Source organism: Rutilus rutilus, assembly GCF_951802725.1.
Source record: "Rutilus rutilus genome assembly, chromosome: 25".
In the NCBI taxonomy this organism is placed as follows: Eukaryota; Metazoa; Chordata; class Actinopteri; order Cypriniformes; family Leuciscidae; genus Rutilus; species Rutilus rutilus.
In genome coordinates this window covers 8,777,040-8,800,566 of record NC_140229.1, presented here as the reverse complement: position 1 = coordinate 8,800,566, position 23,527 = coordinate 8,777,040, and the positions used below count along the sequence as shown (strand labels likewise).

Genomic DNA, 23,527 nt, shown 5'->3' with positions numbered 1-23,527 from the left:
TATGGTCATGTCACACACATCACAATTTTATAACCAACGTTTTCTCTAACAAGTGATAGTCCTCCCACACATAAAAATTGAAATAATTTTCTCACCCAGAATGTTAGGCCAAGACAGCCTCAGTCACCACCATTAACTTGCATTTTCCTTCTTTACAATGAAAGTGAATGGTTACTAAATCTGCCATTCTGCCATTATTCTTTCATAACAGAAGAAATAAAGTCATGCATCTAAAATCAACAAGGGTGAAAAAAAAATTTGACAGAGGTTTAATTTTTGGGTGAACTGTGCGTTGTTTACATTCGAGTGTTTTACAAACGCTTTGCGAATCGGTTCGAATGGATCTTTAAAAAGAGCCGGTTCAAGACAATGATTCGTTCGCGGTCAGGCATCACTACCCGTCAACTCAACAGTGGAGCCATCTTGCTCTTTTCCTCCGTTTATAAAGCCTCTCCGTCGATGGGCTCATTGTGGGAATCTCCTGTATATATATTTTTTGTGTAGGTGTGAGGAGCTTGTTCAGTACCTCAACCAGTGAGGGTTAGAAAGCAGATGCTTTATCCGGTTTGTTTACGTGTTCGAGCTTCTTTGTATTGTGAGGGAATTCTCTGGCCTCTGATTGGACTGTTTCGTCGCCGGCGTAACACGAACCAATGCGCGTAACGGAAGAGATGAAACAAATTTTTTTATGACTAGCTATAAAATCATCAGTGAGCACTGAACAATGGCGGTGAATTCATTCATTAATGGTTATATATGTGTTATTAGATATATCCTATATATATGAAATATTTAGATAAGTTAATATTCATATTTATATCCAAAGTATATTATAATAGAATATATATTCTATAATTTTATATAGTATATAGAGATGCTGTTAAATAAATAACTGTTGTCTTGGTAAAATAAAAGTTACACGGCTACACACAATGCATAATAAACACAACATCATACTATAGTTTTGGACAGTTTATTTACAAAGTGTTCTGCAAATAAGCCCCCATGCAGAGACAGTGTGTTATACATTGGCTTTATCACCATCACTAGTGCAACTGAAGCACCACTGGATCTCAAGACCCTCAGACACTCTCCCACCTTCACACTCTCAGTCTTCTAGGTTTGCTGCATGTGGGAGAAAACAGTTTCCATCTCTGTTGTTCCTCAATGTGAAACCAGGAACCTTCTTGGTGCACTCTGAAATAGTCCAACCTCAAGTTGCGAGCCTTGGGATGTTTTACCGGACAAATAAAAAAGTACAACACAAACCTCAGGCTCTAATGTGCTACAGAAATAACACCCTATTGTCCACCATAGTGCAGGCAAGAAGTCTTAGAGAGAAAAAAAAAAAAAACCTTTTACAGGAGCCCAGCAGAAAAAGAGGAGATGCCAAAAAAGACTGATGGATTTTACATACACACCTCGTATTGCCTTGCATCCTGAAAAGATAAACAAATAAGATTTCAGAACAGTACAGTGGTTTCTCTTTGTCTTATTGTCTTTATTCAGAGCCCCCTTAAATACAACTGGTGATCCAAGTTATATTTAAGACAAATAAAATGCACTTCAATAAAAAAATACAAAGCTTTGGAAGTCATATATCCTAGAATAGCTTACATCTTTAATTACACTACCGTTCAAAAGTTTAGGGTCAGTAAGAATTTTTAAACATCCATATTGTGCAATATTGTTTATGATTTTAAAAACTCTTCTGTTTGAATATATTTTTTAAAATATAATTTATTCCTGTAATGGCAAAGCTGAATTTTCAGCATCATTACTCCAGTCTTCAGTGTCACAAGATCCTTCAGAAATCATTCTAATATGCTGATTTGCTGCTCAAGAAACATTTATTATTATTATGAATGTTTTACTATTATTTTTATTACATTTTAACTATATAAAAATTCCAATGTAACAGTATTATTATCAATGTTGAAAACAATTGTGCTGTTTAATATTTTTTGGAAATCCTTATGCATTTTTTTTAGGATTCTTTGATGAATAGAAAGTGAAAAAAACAACATTTATTTGAAACAGAAAACTTTACGTAAATGTCTTTACTGATCAATAATGAATCCTTGCTGAAAAGAATTCATTAAAACAATGTTTCAGACCAAAAACTTTTGAACTCAGACATGTTTATGCAATAATGCATAACTTAGCAAATTCAAGAGCTTCATTAGTATCCTTATTTGAATCAAAAGAAAGGAAACATGAAAACTTGAAACACAAATATTATGAATGACGTTAACATAAAACATAAAAAAATAAGTCTTGTGAGAGTCATGAAACAATCCAATCAAGTAAAGGTAATATAATTTAACTAAACATTAATAATTACACAATCATTCAAATGGAATTTGGTCTGAACTTTTCACATTCAGAAGATAACAGTGAATGACATAATCCTGGATGCTGTATGATTAGGAGATGCATTTTTGGTTAATATGAGGTGTTAACCAGTATCAGAACATCTAATTAGAGAACATGTAGAGTGTAAACTGAGACACACACACACACACACACACACACACACACACACACACACACACCATCTGCTGAGTTTTAGCTACCCATGACCCATGGCTTCAAGCCTAATTGTTTTTTTACATCTAAAATGATGTATTCATGTTTGTGAAGGGACCCAGAGTCTTTCCTTCTCCACTGAATTGCATTTATTCTTACCCTTTCATGTGCATGTTATGAATATACAGCAGCATTTTTGAACTTCTTTGAAAATGTTAAAATGTTATTAGAAAAAAATAAAAATAAAAATGTATTAAGAGTCCCCAAGAAACATTTTGTTTATGCAACATTAAGCTCATTAAATCATGAAGATAGTTTTATGATATATCTGGTCCTATGTTCTTAAGCAGCGCCATTACATGGTACTGATACTGCTACATGTATAAATACTGGCCTTTAAAATAAAATGATATGTCTCTGTTTGCTGTTTAGCCATATAACTGTTCAGATTCCTTTTATTTGTTCTGCGGATCAGGTCAAAGTAATAGATGACAGGTGGAATGATGGAATGGCAGGGTTGATCAGGACAGGACGATGGTGTTGTGAGATCCCACGTCTCTGAGGTTCATGGCATCCATACTTACTCCCGTCTCATACACGGGGTTGTCAAACGCAGATTCTTCAGTCATGTTGTCGTACGGTGGAGAAGACGGCCCAGGGAGCTGGATGTTCTTGCTTTGAGCTCTGCAGAGACACAACTTTATTAGTGGAAAAACAACCCCCAAAACAATAAGCACCATGTCATTTTCCCTGCCCTTGGAACTTACATTGAAATGCAGAGGAAAAAGACCAAGAGGAGCATCAGCACCACTGCAACAGGAATCAGAACTGCGATGGCAATGTTGACGCCCTCCACATCAAACTCTGAATCGGCAGCTATAATGTGGACATTTTACAGAACATTTTTAAAAAATTATCCCCCGGTTTCACAGACAAGGCTTAAAGGGTTAGTTCACCCAAAAATTTAAATTCTGTCAGTAATTACTCACCCTCATGTTGTTTCAACCCCGTAAGACTTTCGTTCATCTTCGGAACACAAATTAAGATACTTTTGATGAAATCTGAGAGCTGGCTCACTCCTTCATAGGCTGCTAGGCAATCGATATCTACCATCCCAGAAAAGTTAGTAAAGACATCGTTAAAATAGTCCAAGTGACTACAATGGCTCAACCTTAAAGGGATACTCCACTTTTTTCGGAAATATGCTCATTTTACATCTCCCCCAGAGTTAAACAGTTGAGTTTTACCGTTTTAGAATCCATTCAGCCGAACTCCGGGTCTGACGGTACCACTTTTAGCATAGCTTAGCACAGATCATTGATTCTGATGAGTCCAGTAGCATTTCTTTCAAAATGACCAAAGAGTTTCAATATTTTTCCTATTTAAAACTTGACTCTTCTGTAGTTACATCGTGTACTAAGATCGACGGAAAATGAAAAGTTGCGATTTTCTAAGCCTATATGGCTAGGAACTACTCTCATTCCGGCGTAATAATCAAGGAACTGTGCGGCTGTACCATGAGTGCAGCAGGCGTAATGATATGACGCAGCGCCTGAAAATAGGTCTAATAGGTTAGACAAACTTAGTCCCGGTCACGTTGGAAGAAGTTACCGAGCTGGGGACTATTTTCAGGCGCTGCGTCATATCATTACGCCTGCTGCACCCATGGTACAGCCACATAGTTCCTTGATTATTACGCTGGAATGAGAGTAGTTCCTAGCCATATAGGCTTAGAAAATCGCAACTTTTCATTTTCCGTCGATCTTAGTACTCGGTTTAACTACAGAAGAGTCAAGTTTTAAATAGAAAAATATTGAAACTCTTTGGTCATTTTGAAAGAAATGCTACTGGACTCATCAGAATCAATGATCTGTGCTAAGCTATGCTAAAAGTGGTACCGTCAGACCCGGAGTTCGGCTGAATGGATTCTAAAATGGTAAAACTCATCTGTTTAACTCTGGGGGAGTTGTAAAATTAGCTTATTTCCGAAAAAAGTGGAGTATCCCTTTAAGTTTATCAAGCGACAAGAATACTTTTTGTGTGCGAAAAAAAAACAATAACAACTTTATTCAACTATTCATTTTCTTTTGTGTGGGCCTCTGAGTGAGTTTACGTAGTGTTACAGCGCAGCGCTTCTGGGCTGTACGTCAGAACGTAGGCTCTATTGGCCAGCATCCCACGCATCACACACGACCAGTGTCGGGCAATAGTGAGCCTACGGTCTGAAGTACAACCAAGAAGCGCTGCGCTGTTACAGAGGCCCACATAGAAGAAAATGAATAGTTGAATAAAGTTGTTATTTTTTAGGAGTTTTGCGCTCAAAAAGTATTCTCGTCGCTTGATAAACTTATGGTTGAGCCACTGTAGTCACTCACTTGGACTATTCTAAACATTGTCTTTACTAACTTTCAGGGCCGGCAAGTTTCAATTACAGAGAAGCTCTCTCAGATTTAATCAAAAATATCTTAATTTGTGTTCCGAAGATGAACGAAAGTCTTATGGGGTTGAAACAACATTAGGGTGAGTCATTACTGACAGAATTTTCATTTTTGGGTGAACTAGTCCCTGACTGAAAATGCATGTTTTATCTGAAAACAACTTGCACTGATATATCTTAAAACCTGTCAGTGCTATTGTTTTGTCTCAAGATGTACATCAGTAATGTTTTTTTTCTAAAGCACATTCATAAAAGCTACTTAAATGCCTAATTGAACTAAAGCCTAATCCTTGCTTAATCTAAGCCGTGTTTGTAAAGTGTTTTGATAATGCTAAAATAGTATTACCCTTCAGCCTGTGTTCCTCAATGTTTCTCGAAGAATCTGAAAAACACCAGAAACAGCTTCTGAGACACTTGAAGCAATCTCATATAAGATGTGTGTCACGATGAGGACTTTAAGAGTGCAGTTCCTACCTCTGCACATAGGAGGCGCACCGCTCCACTGAGAGGGATGTCCCGGGATGCAGTGGATAGTGGCTTCACCCTGAAGCACATAACCTGAACGACAGGTGAAGCTCAGAGTCTCTCCTGCCTGGAAGAAAGCTTTCTCTGAACTCTGGATGGCCGTGGAGGGAGCGCCGGGGTTACTGCAGGGTTCATATCTCTCAGCTAAAGAAAAAAACACAGATCAGTCTGCTGGAATGCATTGTAGTAGTCCTGAAATCCACTAGATGGCAATAGAGCGTAAGAACTGAAGTCAGAACAGATCACTTTAGGTTGCATTTCTTGTTATGCTGCTGACCGATACTTACGGACACATTTAGGCAGTTTTTCACTCCACTTTGGGTCTGCGGTTTCTCTGCTGTAACATGTGAGCACTCCAGGGCCAGAAAGTGAGTATCCTTTGTTGCAGATGTACTCCACAGACGAGCCCACAGCGTACCGAGAGCCGGTCACCAGTCTGCGGCTGTTGTCCACTAGTCCCGGATCCTCACATGACATAACTAGGCAAATATCACAAATAAAAACACATAGGAGAAAATGAAATCACACCACAAAAGTGTGAACATTTCCCCAAAACAGACAAGATAAGCGAATAAGAAAAAGATAGTTAGAGAAGAGAAGTATATTGTAACTGAAATGTTTTGTGCGAAACCATTTTTATTGCATGAAATTTAATAATAACGTATTATAAATAAAAATAAATATTAATCAGAAATATTATATATATATATATATAAATTATATAAAAGTCTTCCATATATATATATACAGTGCTATGCATAAGTTTAGACACCCATGCTAAAGTTGACTAAAAAGAGGAATAAAAAATCATCTTTTGGAAATTGAACTTAATGTCTTAATTTAAAAAATTAGGAAAAATCCAACCTTTAAGGACACCAATTTTCTTTGTGAATGAATAATGTATCGTAAATAAATAAATGTTCTTCCTTAAAATACAGGGTGCATAAGTTTGGACACCCCTATGTTAAATTCCCATAGAGGCAGGCAGATTTTTATTTTTAAGTATTTTTAAGTATTTTTTGTTTAGGATACTATGCATCCTGATAAAGTTCCCTTGGCCTTTGGAATTAAAATAGCCGCACATCATCACATAGCCTTCACCATACCTAGAGATTGGCATGGGGTACTTTCCATAAGATCATCTCTCAATGCAAATCAAACTAGCTATTAGGCTAACTGAAATAAAACCATGCCAATCTCTAGGTATGGTGAAGGCTATGTGATGATGTGCGGCTATTTTAATTCCAAAGGCCAAGGGAACTTTATCAGGATGCATAGTATCCTGGATCCATGAAGTAACTGGCCTTTAAAAAAAAAAATCTGCCTGCCTCTATGGGAATTTAACATAGGGGTGTCCAAACTTATGCACCCTGTATTTTAAGGAAGAACATTTATTTATTTACGATACATTATTCATTCACAAAGAAAATTGGTGTCCTTAAAGGTTGGATTTTTCCTAATTTTTTAAATTAAGGCATTAAGTTCAATTTCCAAAAGATGATTTTTTATTCCTCTTTTTAGTCAACTTTAGTATGGGTGTCTAAACTTATGCATAGCACTGTATATATATACAATTTTATATATATAGAATATCTCACAAGTTCTTTAAGTGGTTAAAAAATATATAATATTTTTTTATTAATCCTTTTTAAATAAGGGATATGCGCATATGTTGTGGCCCATTCTACTGTGATGCACATCATTATATTGAGGAAGTTTTAATGGGAATTATTTAAAATATAATAAAATATAAATTTCTCTTATTGCAGTTTTTCACTGTTTCTACTTGGAATTTTGATTATGATCAAATATCAGGGGTACACATCAGGGTACTGTTAACTGACTGCATCTACTGATAGGGTGCTCACTGTTTAGCTACTATATGTAGTAACCTTAATTCACCAGCAGGTGGCAACAGACCTAGCTTTAAACCTATGCAGTCATTAACACCAAGTTAATTAAGTTTTCCCTGAGTGACTTAAGCACTAATGATCTGGTGTGACCTTTAAGTGTGACGTTAGCTCTTACTTTTTTCACAGAGGGGAACGTCTCCACTCCATGTCAGATCCCACTGGCACATCAGGATCTCTGAGCCCTGCAGATGGAAGCCTGGGTAACACTGATAGGTAATAACGGTTCCATGGGTCAGGTCAGGATGAGATGTGCTCTTCCAGCCATTAAGGATTTCTGGCAGCTCTGCGCACGTGTCGTTACGTGGCACTTCTAGTATTTGGTTAGTAGAAGGAGAAAAATTATTTCCAATCATGATTCATTTAGGAGAATACAAGCACTAGATGAACAGACATATTAATTTTGCATTACTGTAACTGCAACTAATATACACTTACCAAAGAAATGCACTACAAAGCCATTGTTGTATCCGTAGACATTGGAGGCTGGATCAGATTGAAACTGGATGGTCACGTCAGCCATAGAGGTGTAGAGTCTGAATCGAGGGAGGAAACCACTGTACTGGCCCAAGATGTTGGCTGTGAGGTCATCACCATCATAAAAGGTCAGCAGGTCATTCTTCCCCAGATGAAGACTAATAAAACAACACACATGAATGCACACCATTAATGTAGCACAGGTCTGTTTGTGATAATTCGTAGCTCATTGTTTTGACAAACTCCCACCATAATTTTACACCAGCATATTCATTAATATTATTTTATAGTAATAATATAATATAAAATCATATAATTTCATCTGTTAAATAACCAACAGTTGCAAAACTTCATCTGATTGTTTAAAGTGATTAAATTGAATGCTAAATATGCTATTTATTTGCTGTTTATTTTGTATTCCACAAAACAAAATCATACTGGTTTAAAGCAAAAGGACTGTAAATTCATTTTTGGTGAACTATCCCTTTAATTAAGAAGAATGCTGCCATCCTAACATAAGAAGCTGTCACTTGACCAGCCACATTTTCCCCCAGATGGTTTGTTGACGCCATTCTGCAATTCATCTTCATTCCTGAACTAACATGAGTAATGCAAGGGAAAAACAAATTACACAGCCTAGGCATATTTTTCCACAACAGTATCCTTGCTGGGAATCAATCATGTTTTCCATTCTGTCATGCTAAATGGCAATTAAGGTCAATGTTTAGATTCCTCCATCTATCGGGAGGTTGCATTTACCTCTTCAGTGGGGAAGTGACATTTCGGAAAAGAAATTAGATTTTTTTTTCGTGTAATGTTGGAAAGCAGAGAGGCAGAACCCTCAGGGCCGTCACACAGCTGTCAGCCCTTCGGGTTCTGTTGTTTGGGAAGGTCACAGATGAGCTATGTTAATATTCACACTCACAGCCTGAAAGAAAAACCAGGGGTACAATGCAGAGTTATAAATTAAGAAGGATATACACATCCTGATGATCAGCTGATATGGACTGAGATGTTTTGTCCGCTTCTTCCAACAAACAGGCTCATTGTTAAGACTATTCACCCAGGTCTGTGTGTGTGAGTGTGTTTGGAGAGCAAGTTTGGAAGATGCTGTTGAGCAGAAACCAGTAAAGCTGAGCTAATGACGCATGTTGGGACACAGAGGCTCTGGGTTCAGAGATAGTGTGTCACACTCAGCCTCAGGAACACTTGATGACTGGTGGATCATTGGTCTCTTTGGAAGTACAAAGGGGAGAATGTCAGAACAATCGAAATGTTAGTTCATTTTACTTCTTCTGAATATTATAAATAAAATTGAGTAGGTTGGTTTTGAAATTCCACAGTCTTTCCAAATCAGGGGCCTCTGCAAAACCTCTTTTGTCATCCTGACAAAGCAATCTCTTGAGATCAAGCCAAACCCACCAATCACAGATAACCTTCCTCTAGTCTATCCCAATACATTCTAAAACCTAACCATGCCATCCCAAACCTACCTATACTGCCACAAATAAGTCCACAAAACCTACCTATATCACTCTAAGCCTTCTTATACCATACAAAACCAATTCATACCACCCTAATACCCACTCATACCATCACAAAAACCGCCAATAACTCCACAAACCCACCAATATCACTCCAAATCTACCTATACCACCAAAAACCAATTTATACCAACCCTAATCCCCAATTGTACCGCCGTAAAAACCACCAATAACTCCACAAAACCAACTCATTTCACTACAAACCTATATAGAGTGGAATAGTCGGGTTTCAGAAGTAAAAACTCCACAGGGAAATTGATTTTGAACAGAGACAGACCTACTTCGAGCAACGAGGTTTTTAATCAATGGTATTTGCTTCTGCTGAAGCCGTCTGCGCATATTATTTCAGCTTATTTGTAAAATAATCAAGTGTAACAGTGGAATTCCTGGTGAAAAACTACATTACCCATGATGCTGTACAGAAAATTACACCAATCAGTCGATAAAAGCAACAAGTGCCAAAAGATCTTGTTAGCTCCACCCACTCCCATTAGAGTCGATCTCTCTATGCTCTCAAAATATTTAAATGCTTTTATATATATATATATATATATATATATATATATATATATGTATATATATATATATATATATATATGTGTGTGTGTATATATGTGTGTGTGTATATATATATATATATAGGCTACACACACACACATATATATATATATATATATATATATATATATATATATATATATATATATATATATATATATATGCATATTTTGCAATAAACTTACAATATATTGGTTTTACATATAATCATAATCAAGATTTGTAAATTAATAATTTTTATATTATTTAGCTTCTCCATTGTTTTTTATTTGATTATGCCGTTTGCAATGCTTGTACCTAGTACCTTTGTATTTTTGTCAGATTTTCAAATACTTTTTCTTGCTTCAAGTCCGTAGTGTTGTGATTAAGTTCGTAGCTTATTGTCTTGGTTCATGGCTTATAACTCTTTAACAAATATCCCTATGGGAAAAATGAATGAAAAAATACTTCCAGAACCAGTGCAGATGAAAAAGGGGGTAGGCACTAATGCACTCTACACCACCCAAAACCATTTCATACCACCACAAACCATACCCATATACCTCCAAACCTACCTACACCACTAAAAATAATCCATACTACCCCCACTCATACACCACAAACCTAAACCGAGAGCCGCCTATAACCCAGCCATATTACTTCAAACTTACCTTAAAAATACTAACCCATACCATCCTAATACTCACCCACACAACCCTAAACCGCTCCAAAACCCAAACAATTCCATCCTAAAACCCAACAATATCACTTCAAACTTACCGATACTTTGCAAAAACCAACCCATGCTTTCCTAATACCCACCCACAGAACTCCAAACTCCCAAAACCCACCAATATCTGTGGTTTTCTGTTAAAGGGATAGTTCACCCAAAAATGAAAATTCTGTCATCATTTACTCACCCTCAAGTTGTTTCAAACCTGTAAGAATTTATTTTTTCTGCTGAACACAAAAGAAGATATTTTAAAAAATGTCTGTAACCAAACAGTTGATGGACCCCATTGACTTCCATAGTATTTTTTTTTTCCTACTATGGAAGTCAATGGGGTCCATCAAAAATGATTGCCTTGATGTTGTCTATGCTACTTTTGAAAGATGTAAAATGCACATCCCATAATCAGTCATTGAGATATTGAAGAAGCTCCACTGTCTTGAAGTAGCATGTGCAGGTTTGATCCCTGTCCGGGGGCCAGTTGCACCAACTGTGCGTAAGTTACAACTTAGCCTAGTTTTCACGTAAATGGACACTAAGTTACGACTTACGCACTTCTAAATATTTTTGCGTTGCACCATTAAAGTTAGTTGAAGCGTAACTCGAAGTATAAACTAAATATTTACGGCAGCCTCCGATCAGGAGTAGCGGTTGGAATAAAATATCAGACAGACTGAACTGCATCAATAAGCTCTTCTTTTACCTGACAGACTTCAATTCTTTAGACATATATGATAATGCTGACATTTACACTCGCTTACATTTTAAGAGAGAGAACATTATGTGAAAAGATTACTTTGTTAGCGGCTCTTTAACACGAACCCGTCCTGAACAGCCCGCTGCTGTGAGCATCTGTCCATGTTGTGCATGTCAAATATCAGTCATAATCAATAAACGTAATGTTTTTTGTATCAATATTTATTTATTGATCCTTATTCATTTCATTTCAAATACAGTTTCTGAATGTTATTTACATATAAAAACACTTATGTTATTATTAATGATCAAGTAGACTATCGTATTTAATGGAAACTTATTTTTACCGTTAGTAACGTGAGGCAAAAGAAGTTAGAATGAAGGATAAACTGAAATTCACGGCATTTCAACACAACTTCTGCTCACGTATTTGAAGGCTGCTATTGGATCATCGAGGCGAAACGTCATATTATGCGACTACGCATTACTTTACGGAGAGCTTACGACCTACTAGCAACGTTCTGCCTTACGTACAAATGGTGCAACGGAATAAAGTACAGAGTTAGTTACAAACTAGCTAGTAGTTACTAAGCCTCTAGTGTGGACTTTACGTTCCAATTTAAGAAAGAACTTACGAACGGCTGATGCAACCCTACCCAGGTGTTCAGCCTGGCACCTGTAAGCTGCTGGCCCATTAGTGCTCTGTGTTAATGAGTCCGTGGGTGGCCTCCATGTCTGTGCTCAATCAATTAATCATTTGTCATTACACACACTGTTCCTCTGTAATTGGAAGGTGGTGAACAGTACCAAATGCTAATAGAGAAGTGAAAGCATTCTCATTAGAGGAAAAAAGCCACACACACAAAGCCAGTCCTAAAACATAACCATCTATCCTAGGTTCAGATACTCACACCAGGACATCCAGCATTAATCTCTTGTCCTCTTCCACATGTAGACCCCAGATACAATCCTGACCTTTGTCGTACGCTTCAGGCCAGTTGGGAGAAAGCACCACACCTGCCGAATCTGTTATTTCTCCACTGCACACCGCTGTAAAACACAAATTATGCATTGAAGTCCTCCTGGAAAGTTAGTATTTGCAAAATAAGAAGTCATAATAATGACATCAGATGCGTTAAAATCACTTTGGTTGGAGCAAAATGGCGATGTACCTTTTCTACATAAAATTCAACAAGATTTTTTAACAAAATGATGAATAAAGAATGTGCATTGGGTGTGTTTTTGATTGATTCGTTTTTTTTGTTAATGGAACCATTATATATTCTATCATATTTATACAATGCTATGGATTTTGTACATGCAACTTAGTCTTGTAAGTTGCACTTGTAAATGAAAAGTATAAATAATTTATTTGAACAAATGTACCATTAATGCAGACGCTGCATCCATTGCCTCCCACATGTTTTCAAACCTGTATGACTTTCTTTCTTCTTCGCAAAAAAGAAGAAGATCCAAACAACATTTCAGTCCTTTGACTTTCATCCACAAGAAAGCAAGTCGTAAAGTTTTGGAACAACTGAGTATGTTCTGAGTATTTCTGATGTCACAAACTACCTTGTAACCAATCATGTCAACGAGTGGATCTCTAAGCTAGTGTGAGTGAGTGGAGGCGGGACTCATTTGCATATACATAGAACCGCATATACTAAATGTATATGGTGTAGAGTACATTCAAGCTATTTTACGGTATGAAGATTTTTTTTGTTCAAGGAAAAAACATTTAAATATGTAATTTTGGTGATCAAAGATGAGTTTTAAGGGATAAGATTATTGACTACAGTGGGACTTTAAACTAAAGATTAGACTGTTGTTCAATCGGACATGTTGTTCACCTCGGCATGCTGGTTCCGTCTCATTCCATTGTGGATTTTCATAATTTACACATTCCAAAATAACAGCGCCCTGCTCCAGCGTGTATCCCGGCTCACAGGTGAACTCCGCCACAGAACCAACTCCAAACGCAGGATCACTCGTGGAGAAATTCCCATACTTCACAAACGGCTCGTAACAGCTGCCCTGAGCAAACGCTGAAAAACATGCAGAAAAATAAAACTTTAATACAGTATCAGTCTCTTTATATATAATTAACGCAACAATACAACAGTGTTCATAATTTTGTTCATAATCTCATAGACAGTAAAACATGTATGCATTTATGTAATTGGTAGAGCTTTTATCCTTAAATTGCAATCAAGGTAAAAAAAAAAAAAATTCAGTTCTTTCACTCCCTAGAAATCTAGTATTTATAGTGATATTTCAGTGGGATGTTCGTTATCTTTAGTCCTTGGTGATGATTAACATGTAACTCTATAAATATACCCAGAAATCTGTTGTTTCTAGGTTACATCTGTTGTATCTGGCCCTCTCTTCTTTTGCTGTAACAAGTTTGTTCAGGTTCAGGTTCAGAAGAGAACAAGCTTTTTTTGTTAAATGACTGGAATACATGATCGGCTCATGTCCAGGAAATACAGGAGGATACTTGTACCTTCATATCGGATGGCAGTGCCAGTGCATGTGCCCGTCTCATCACTGGTGAATTCCACAAACAGATGCCTGTCGGTGCTGGTGACCCCCTCAATGGGCAGATACTCCACTGCATACGAGTCATACAGGGGCAGAGAGTCAATGTTACTCCCATCCTTTATGAGGAGCCTAAAAACAAACAAAAGGAAGTCTGCATCACTAAAGAGTAAATGTGTGAACAGAAAAAAAAAAGGATTATATCATATTGATCATTTGAAACTTTGATGAATGGGCCTGATGATATTGGAACATATTTCCCTTGTAAGCTTTGTATATTTACTTCAAAAGTTTGGTGTTGGAAAGATTTTTTAACGTTTTTATACTCAGAGTCATATACTCATATATATAAGTCATATACTCACCAAGACTAAATTTATCTGATCTAAAATTCAGTTAAAACAGTAATATTGTGAAATATTATACAATTTAAATTAAGTGGTTTCTATTTTACTATATTTTAAAATGCAATGTATTCCTGAGATGGTTAAGCTGTATTTTCAGCATCATTACTCCAGTCGTCGGTGTCACATGATCCTTCAGAAATCATTCTGATATGCTGATTTGTTGCTCAAGAAACATTTATTATTGTTATCAATGTTGAAAACCATTGTGCTGCTTAATATCTTTGTGGAAAATGAAATCATGACACATTTTTTCACATTCTTACTTAAACAGAAAGTTCAAAAGAACCACATTGTATGTATTTACTGTCACATTTGGTCAATTTAATGCGTCCTTGCTGAATAGAAAGATTATTTCCTTTCAACCAAACCCCAACCTTTTGAATGGAAGTGTATATAAATCTGGCATATAAGCTGGCAACAGCCAACTAAAATAAAACGCTTCACATTTTTAGAATAAAATAAAATAATTTGAATTAAAGAGTTTTGTCTAAATAAGGATGTTAATTTTGGGGAATATTTAGTAAAAATATTTGAAGTAAAAATACAATAAGCACATGCCTGTCATCGTCCTCAGCCAGTGCCACTTTCTCAAAGTGAACGTGGATCCGATGGCCCTCAGGGGCCTCCAGTACCCAGTGACACGTCAGATTGTTGCTGTAGTTTCCAGGAAACCCCGGAGAGACAATACGACCCTGAGTGGCATTTCTCATCGTCCCCCCACAAGCAACTAGGCATGAAAGACAAAAAGAAAGAGAGAGAGAAATTGCTGTGAATATGCTGCATTCAGTTCCCTTCATTTTCATTATGCATGGCACAGACTTCCAACAGACTGCAGACTGGAATAACATGGGTGCATTTAAATGAAATAAAACACAAGTCGTAATTTTTTATGTGGAGCAATTTTGAGGCAGTAATGTTAGTGTTTCCTCTCGTACCTTGACACCTCGGATCTCTGCCACTCCAGTAGGGTGTGGTGGCATTTCGGCACGTGAGGGAGGCGGGGCCCTGGAGCTGATAGCCATTCAGACAGGAGAAATAGGCCACGCCCCCAACCTGAATACTAGTGACCGATACTTCACCATTATCAGGGGCCGTCGGGGATGCACAACTCAGAGCAAAGGCTGAAGAGAGAGAGAGAGAGAAACAGAAATACATAGCAGATGACTGTCAGCTCAGAGTCTAAATTTTTTTTATTTAATAGATCATGTTTTAAACAGAAAGTATATCATCAAAAAAAGCAAATTAAGTTTGTCCATATCTGACCTAACATTGGGTTAAAACAACCCACCATTTTTTAGAGTGTACTTACATTTAATGGGAATTTTATCTGAAGCAACATACAGTGCATTAAAGATACACATTTCATGACTATGCGTGCTTTCAGGGAATTGAACCTTTGATCTTAGCTCTGCTAGTGCAATTGAGCAGCAGGAACATTGAGTTCAGCAAACGAACAGAAAGTATGCTTAAATCTGACCCAGACTTCCTTCCTCTGCCATTAAACCGTTCAGGTGCTGCATGGTTAAATGTTCGGAAGCAACATTTAATGTCCAGCCGATCTCGCCAGCTGTGAATATCAGGCCCTGCTGTATCTGTTTCCATGGCGATTAATGTTCCATAATGCCCAGTTGTTTAGTTATTATTAATAATGACTCAGTTCAAGCACAGCAGGGCAGATTTGTTGCTTAGGGGTTACGACCAACAGATGCCAGGGCTTTATCTAACACTAATCCAATCTGTCTATCAACGGAAAGAGAGCCACTGACAGACGTTTCCATACAATGGAAAGGGAATTAAAATGGCAGAACAAAAGCGTTCAGGTCAGTGTAAAAAAAAGAAACATAACGGATCATTTTTAAATATAAGTACAAAAGTATATCACCAAAAAAATTATATTTTTGCTTGAAAAAAAGAATCTTTAATGGAAGTAAATTGAGTCTGAAGATCAAATAAATATAATATACAATTTATTTATTTTTTTCTTCTTATACATTAGCTTAAAAATAACATATATCAATTAGTGCAAGCATATAATAATATCTGAACATAACTAATATCTTAAACAAGCCTTATTTGCATAGAAACACAACGTCTGCAGTGAAAATAAGGACAGTGACTTGATTTAAATATCCCAGCACTATTTCAACAGTAGCAAGCACGCTGGAAAGATTAATATATTTTTACATTGACATACCGCATGCTGAAATAGTGCAACTGTTTACTAAAATCATCCCTTAATTGCTTCATTCTGCTAGATGTTGTGTGTAAAATACTGGCCAAAGATCATCACATCACGGGGAGGTCATCATATGCTGAGTGGTCCATTAATTTAACCGCTTTTTGCGAGTGCATCAGTGCTCTTCATGGCTTCTGCATCTCTCTGCCTTTATTGAGCCCCTGACCATTTGAACAGAGCATTTAACCCCAGCGCATAAATATCAATAGAGCACAGTGATGCATTATAGCTCTCTCTCATTTAATCTCTCTCTGAGAGAAACGCTATTGATCTCGGTTTAGCAGCAGGAGCGGAGTTCACGTGCGCTTTTAAATGCATTTATACTCAACAGGCTTTTGGCCAGCAACTCCATTGGTGGTTCCTGCCAAACCCAAAGGATGCTGGGATATTCTGGGCATCAAAATGACTTTGAAAATGGTTTGATCTTAGATATAGTTTATATATAGTATGGGGTCAGCATTTTTTTTATTTTTTTAAAGAAATGAATACTTTTATTCAGCAACGACACAAGGATTATTATTAGCTACATAGCGTTAAAAAGTACACAATACCTGTCTTTTCTAGTATCTCTAGCCAGGCTGCTTCCATGAAAGCTGTCTCGCTGACAGTGATATCTCTGAGTTCTGCCCATATAACAATACTGTCTCTCTGAATGATCTATCTGCCTGAAAATAAATGTCTAGTGTGCATTAGGACATTTCTTTGCCCATGCACACACACACGCACACACACACACACACACACACACACACACACACACACACACACACACACACACACACACACACACACACACACACACACACACACACACACACACACACACACACTTCAACATGTTTACACTGAGTACCACCATCAGTATCAAACCCCTGAAGGACTCCAGCCTTAGAGATGTGCTTTATTCCTGGGGCTTATTTCCATGACATTATATAAACCAATCAGTACTAATATTTGTTTATTGGTCTGTACACAAACCTATTGCAAATGAATTTTTATCTCTTAATATTAAGGCAAATCATTAACACTATTAGCACAAAAATGAGGAGGGTATCACAACAGTGAGATTGTACCTCTATACCGCAGAAGTAATAAGCCAGGCCGAGCGGGCCATTCACTGCTGAACCGGACTGAGATCTGGTTACTGGAGCTCCGTATCACCAGACCCCTGGATAACACTGAGTTGTTGGCCAGGATGGAGGTCACAGGTCCACCCAGATCCTCCAGAACCGCCTCCATCCCATCATCCAAACTCACGTTCAGCACCTGCAGATCAGAATGTAGGCCTTGATATTACAGACTTGCATGATTGCATCTGTGAAGATACTTTCTAGAATCAGCTCAACTGATGGTCAGTGGGTCCAGAATTTGAAAGTGAAATGGAGGTTCCTCTGATCGGTTTCGTTGCATGTGTCTCTGAGATAAGCTTATTGACCAGCGATGTGTGCAGCTCTGTTCTGGTGTGAAGTGTTGAGCTGTCCAGTTGTATCAGAGCTACTGATACTGATACTGATACTGATACAGATACACACACTGATATGTTTTTACAAACTGAGAGCTGCACAGGAGCTACACAGGTGAAACAGTTTTCTTGTTACATTACATTCATTCACTTAATGAGTATTTGTATTGAAGATATATTTGGAGCAATACAGGCTATCTGGGGGAAAACAAATGCATTTACTTCCCTCTTCCCTCTGCAGTTTGTAAATATCAACAGAACAGATGGGCTAAACAGAAATAAATTATTTGAAAAGGTTAGTAAAGGAATTTTCAATAACTTTTCACACAGGCTTACCTTTAAAGGGATGGCTTGCTCAAAAAAAGAAAATTCTGTCATCATTTACTCACCCCTCAATTTGTTCCAAACATGTATGAATTTCTTTCTTCTGCTGAACACAAAAGAAAATATATTTTGAAGAATATGGGTAACCAAACAGTTGATGGGCCACACTGACTTCCATAGCCATATTGACTTCCAAAAATACTATGGAAGTCAATGGGGTCCATTAACTGTTTGATTACAGACATTCTTCAAAGTATTATTTTGTGTTCAGCAGAAGAAAAAAAATATTTTAATTTTTACAGATTTGGAACAACTTGAGGGTGAGTAAATGATGACAGATTTTTCATTTTGGGGTGAGCTATCCCTTTAAGTAGGCTATTAAATGAAAATACTAAAACAAAAATGTTTTATTCATTAATTAAAAAATTATTCAGGAATCGGACCACACTGGTTATGCTGAACGGTTTCTACTCACTGAAAAGAATCGGCTAAAAATAAAAGATTCTTCAAGGTAATGGAGTAGCCTACACTGGCGCGCCGTATTGTTTTGATTCACTAAAAAGAAAGGAGTCATTCGTGCTGGAATCAGAACAAACTGTTCGCGCGCTTTGTTTGTGCTGTACATCTAGGAGCGGTTAAGCTAGTAGTTTCGCATTGCCGGAAGAATACACGTTTGAGAACCGTTAGCAGAAAGAAAGAAATTCAGGTGAAAAGGTGAAAATTGGTTCTCACCACAATGGGGACGAATTGCAGGTAATTTTGACGACCTACTGTTATTCTGTTCTGGTTGCCACTGTGTTGAAAACTGTCACAGCACGATAACACAAAACAGTATAAATTTTTTTTTTTTTTTAAAACATACAACTTTATTCCATCATTCACTTCTGTGGTAGCTTCAGAAAAGAAAAGAAAAAGTTTACATAGACCCCCTTCACTTCTGTGTAAGTTAGGCTACAAATGAAGCCACATAAACGATCATCTGACAGTGAATGAAGGAGCTGATAAATTTGCTGTAACAAATTTGCTTAGATTAGAATACATGTATGATAAATTTAGGTTCATTCTGGATTTCCAAAGCCTCTGCATTTAGCTTTCCTTTGTGATGTGTCTCGCACACTGAGAGGTAGCCTATAACCATCCCTGATATGCTTGCTTTATGTCTCCCTACCTTTTATGACACTTTTTGGAGGTGAAATTATTATTAGCTGACAGCAATCTCTCCAACTGCGACCATGACTGAAAAACTAATTTCAGATGTGGTGGCTAGACCCCGAAACTCTCCTCAGGTTCAAGTGACTCCTTTCTGTGAATATTAGCTAATTTGCTCGTTCAGTTTAAGAAACTGAAATTATGGAAAAGTACAAGGCCTTCATTTCTATAATCTGGGTCTAAAAGTGTGTCATCAGATGATCGGTTGAGGCTTCCTGACCCCTGAGCTGGTATAGAGTTATCAAGGCAGTGCGCATGGAATAATATGAGCACTGTCATGGTCAACACGCAATTAAAATAAAATGGTGTTGAGAATCTTAATGGTTTGTGGCCTTTCACAGGACCCTTTGTGGACTCCAGCAGAACAGTTTGTGGAAAGTTAATGAGGGTCTAGCCGACAGAGCTCTGGACCCTGGAGAGACGGCAGTGTGAATAAAAGGTACCTCCAATTACAGCTCAACTAAAGGCCAATTGGTTTCATTGCGTTTTGTCGGCATTGATCGGCGCCTTTTTTCAGTTTTGTCAGGTCGTGCAATGTCTAAAAAATGACAACCTGTAATCTGGTGATTGTTGCCATTGATCGCAGTCTGTCGATGCAGTATGAATTGGTCTTAAATACAATTTTACTACACTGTCCACCAATTTATCAGCACACAAACATTAATTAGATCCCAAACTGCTAAAAACTTTCCAACCATTCTGTGAAAGAGTATACATACTATATTAGTTTCCACAAAGGCCTATCACAGCAAAATGTTTGTCAAATCAAAACCATAATGGTTTATGGAGAAAAATAAACACAAACTAAGCTATAAATGTCAGTAAGCTATAAAAGCAGCATCACAGGACACATAAAACAGAGGTAAAATACACATCTGTTTAAATTTGTTTTTAATTAAACTCCATTAACCGTTCTTGCACATGTATTCTTCTGCTGATGCAGGCAGAAACCCTGCTCTGACAATATGATACTGACATACTGGATTTTCTACACTACTATTCAGAGACGCCGCACGACCTCAAATACAGCGCAAAACATAGCGACCAGTGCAATCCAATTCCTGAAAGTTGGACTACTCTTCCAACCTCTTTGGATTCCCAAGAATAACTCTTAAGAGTAGTTTTTTTAGTGAATCAAAACCATACAACCTAACCAGTGTAGTTCCAAAAGTTCTTGAATGAATGCTGCTTTTTTCCAGTAAATTAAACACATAAACGGCTTGCTACTAATGTTGTTCATCAGAGTCACTCAGTTAATCACTGGTTGCTCATATGGAAGCTTGTGATTAATGATACACATGCGTTCTGTGAGTAGTACTTTACTAAATTCAACAAAAAACATTTCATTAATTACTCACCCTCCAAACATGTAAAAACTTTCGTTCATCTTCACAACCCAAGTAAAGATCTTTCTGATGAAATCTGAGAGCTTTCTGTCCCTCCATTGACAGCTACGCAACTACCAAACTTCCAAAATTTCTGAAGAGAAATAAGCTTTATATGATGAACAGATTGAATTTAGGCTTTTATTTGCATATAAACATTCATCAGCTCACACATCAGTTGTGGTAAACAGAAGCTCAAGCATGTTCACTTGACGGGTGAAAACCATTGAGGTTCATTCTTGTGTTACGCAGCATGTTTGAGCCTCTGCAAGAAACAATGAGGTTCATTCTCGTGTGTTACACAGCACGTTTGAACCTCTGCAAGAATCACTGAGGTTTGTTCTTGCGCGTCAAACAGGTTTGGTTGAGCTATTTATGTTCACTGATCAATGTTTAAATGTGAATAAAAGATAAAAGCCTAAATTCATCTAAATCATATAAAGCGATCGAGTCTCTTCAGAAAATGTGGACTAAACCGCTCAATTCATATGAATTGGTTTTACAATCTCTATCCCTAAGTCCAATTAGATTAAATCATGCCACATCCAAACAGTCTGTCAAAAAAGACTTAAATGTGTTTCTTTCTGAAATAATTGCATCATTTGTCAATGGAATTGCATCCCTTTTTAGACAAATATGGGTATAATGCATTTCCCCTCTTCTGGGGTTGGAACCCACAGACTTTTGGTTAGCTGTCCAGATCTTTAACCATAGGCTATACCATCCATGTTAACATTCTGCCAATTCTTTCTATCACACTACAGCATCAGAACACCTGCAGTTATAGACATTCTAACCTCTAAACAGTCACTATCCAAAGCATATTTCTAAAACTCGGAATCTGCAGAGAAACACATCAATATTCAAACAAACATGCGGCCAGTGCGCCTTTAGCATCCCTCACAGAGCATGCACATTTCAAAACCATCGGTTTAAATTGGCCACCTGGAGAATGAAAAATGTCAGGAAAGAGCTATTTTTATTTTTTTTAAGAAGTCTTGTTTTTTTGCAGGAAATCAAAAAGCAAACAGACGATCAGCTGATCAGCTGACATCTAAAATGTAAAAAAAAAGTAAGCATCACATGTATGATTCAGTACAGAACAGATCCTCGTGTTCCTTACAGAAAGCCAACATAACCGCTGTACAGTAGGGCCTTTTAGAGGGAAATTGTTTCATACGACAGAGCAGCTGCGCTGCAGTCAAACACACTGATACACACGAATATGACTATCCTCCTGGAACTCCATACGGAAACTTTCACAACTTCACACTAGGGGCCTTTATTAATGCCTGAGAGAGTTGGCAGCATCTGTCTGCGTGTCTCTAAAACTTTTACGTGCGATGTTCTGTCTCCTCACAATCATTTTTTCAAATGCGCTTCTCTCTGTTCTGATCAATCCAAAATTAGAGGTCTGAGAAATTTCAGTGCAGTCGATCGAACCGTATCGAGTTGGCAGGCTGACAGGAATGATAAGTCCCATCTTGCATGAAGCGCAGTGTCTATGGTGCTTCATTTGCTCAAAATTAACGGTTGGTTCTTTCTTGGCTTGAGTAATGAAGTAAGAAATTTTCTAAATCCTCTTTAACAAGTGCTTTCTTCCAAGAAGCATTTAGAAGAGCACATAGTTTTCCTCTGGTGTTCATGATAAAAGTTTAACAAGGATATCATCCTGCGATTTAAATGCGAGTACACTTAATGTCTTAATTATACTTCTCAACTTAGAGGTCACAAATATCATTGATTTTTATTTCGTTTATTTAACGATTTAACTGTGCTAGTTCTTTTCTTTTTATTCTCAATATTGTTGTATTTATATTTTTGGCACACAATCAAGCACTGTCTGTCTTATCTATAGCAATTTATTTGCATATAAATATGCATTATGCCCTGTTTGCAGTTGTCAGGCCACTCAAACCACCCTTGCAATTTAGGAAGTCAAACATCTATTTCATAACCACGTAGATATGCAGAATGCACAGAAGATAAATATCTTGTCATATACTGAGCCTTCAGGCACAGGCTGGGACTTTTTAATTTCTGTGTGTGCACTTATGAAATTTCAATGTTAAGTGTAAAGCAGATGGAAATGACACTCTGTTGCCCTTGAGAGACAAAGATGTGTGAGAGAGACACTTCTCCTAATCTGCATATGATAAAAGCTTTGGATGAAAAGGTACTGACCTGAATCTCAACACCATAACCCAGATATACAGTAACCAGGCAGGTGCAATGCATGTGGGAATCAAATGAGACATCCAGAGGGAGCTCTATATAACCCTCAGCTTCTGTGAAGTTCATATCGCAGTGAGCTGGAAAAAGAAAGACAGAGCGAGAGAAAGAGCATCATTTTAAACAATCGCCCCTTTTACAGCTGTCTTATGTTTGGTTGGCTGTGCACTAATCCTTCATTAGCTCTGACGCCTGTGCATTGTCATAGAGTTCAATGCATTGCTTCAAAGTAGAGACACGTCAAGCACATCTCTCTGTCTACAGTATCTGTCTGTCTATCAATCTTTATCTCTATCTCCATATATATATATATATATATATCGCTCTATCTAGTATTATTTTATCT

General features: G+C 37.3%; 1 protein-coding gene across 2 annotated transcripts in view; it reads right to left on the bottom strand.

Annotated features, from left to right (window-relative positions):
* Nucleotides 1–966: 966 nt before the first annotated feature.
* Nucleotides 967–23,527, bottom strand: part of sez6a (seizure related 6 homolog a) — a 45,851-nt gene continuing 23,290 nt past the window's right edge. Inside the window, exons 3-18 of one of the 2 annotated variants that reach the window (XM_084399739.1) lie at nucleotides 23,134–23,261; nucleotides 17,643–17,835; nucleotides 15,269–15,454; nucleotides 14,892–15,060; nucleotides 13,892–14,058; nucleotides 13,239–13,433; nucleotides 12,297–12,435; nucleotides 7,840–8,036; nucleotides 7,520–7,714; nucleotides 5,779–5,970; nucleotides 5,441–5,635; nucleotides 5,313–5,348; nucleotides 3,297–3,405; nucleotides 3,114–3,213; nucleotides 1,422–1,439; nucleotides 967–1,331 (exon numbers count right to left, since the gene is read on the bottom strand). In XM_084399739.1, the coding sequence (XP_084255865.1) occupies nucleotides 1,302–1,331; nucleotides 1,422–1,439; nucleotides 3,114–3,213; nucleotides 3,297–3,405; nucleotides 5,313–5,348; nucleotides 5,441–5,635; nucleotides 5,779–5,970; nucleotides 7,520–7,714; nucleotides 7,840–8,036; nucleotides 12,297–12,435; nucleotides 13,239–13,433; nucleotides 13,892–14,058; nucleotides 14,892–15,060; nucleotides 15,269–15,454; nucleotides 17,643–17,835; nucleotides 23,134–23,261 (2,249 nt within the window). In that variant the 3' untranslated portion in view covers nucleotides 967–1,301. Of the gene's footprint in view, nucleotides 1,332–1,421; nucleotides 1,440–2,950; nucleotides 3,214–3,296; nucleotides 3,406–5,312; nucleotides 5,349–5,440; nucleotides 5,636–5,778; nucleotides 5,971–7,519; nucleotides 7,715–7,839; nucleotides 8,037–12,296; nucleotides 12,436–13,238; nucleotides 13,434–13,891; nucleotides 14,059–14,891; nucleotides 15,061–15,268; nucleotides 15,455–17,642; nucleotides 17,836–23,133; nucleotides 23,262–23,527 lie in introns of those variants that run through there. The other variant, XM_084399738.1, reaches the window with a different exon arrangement.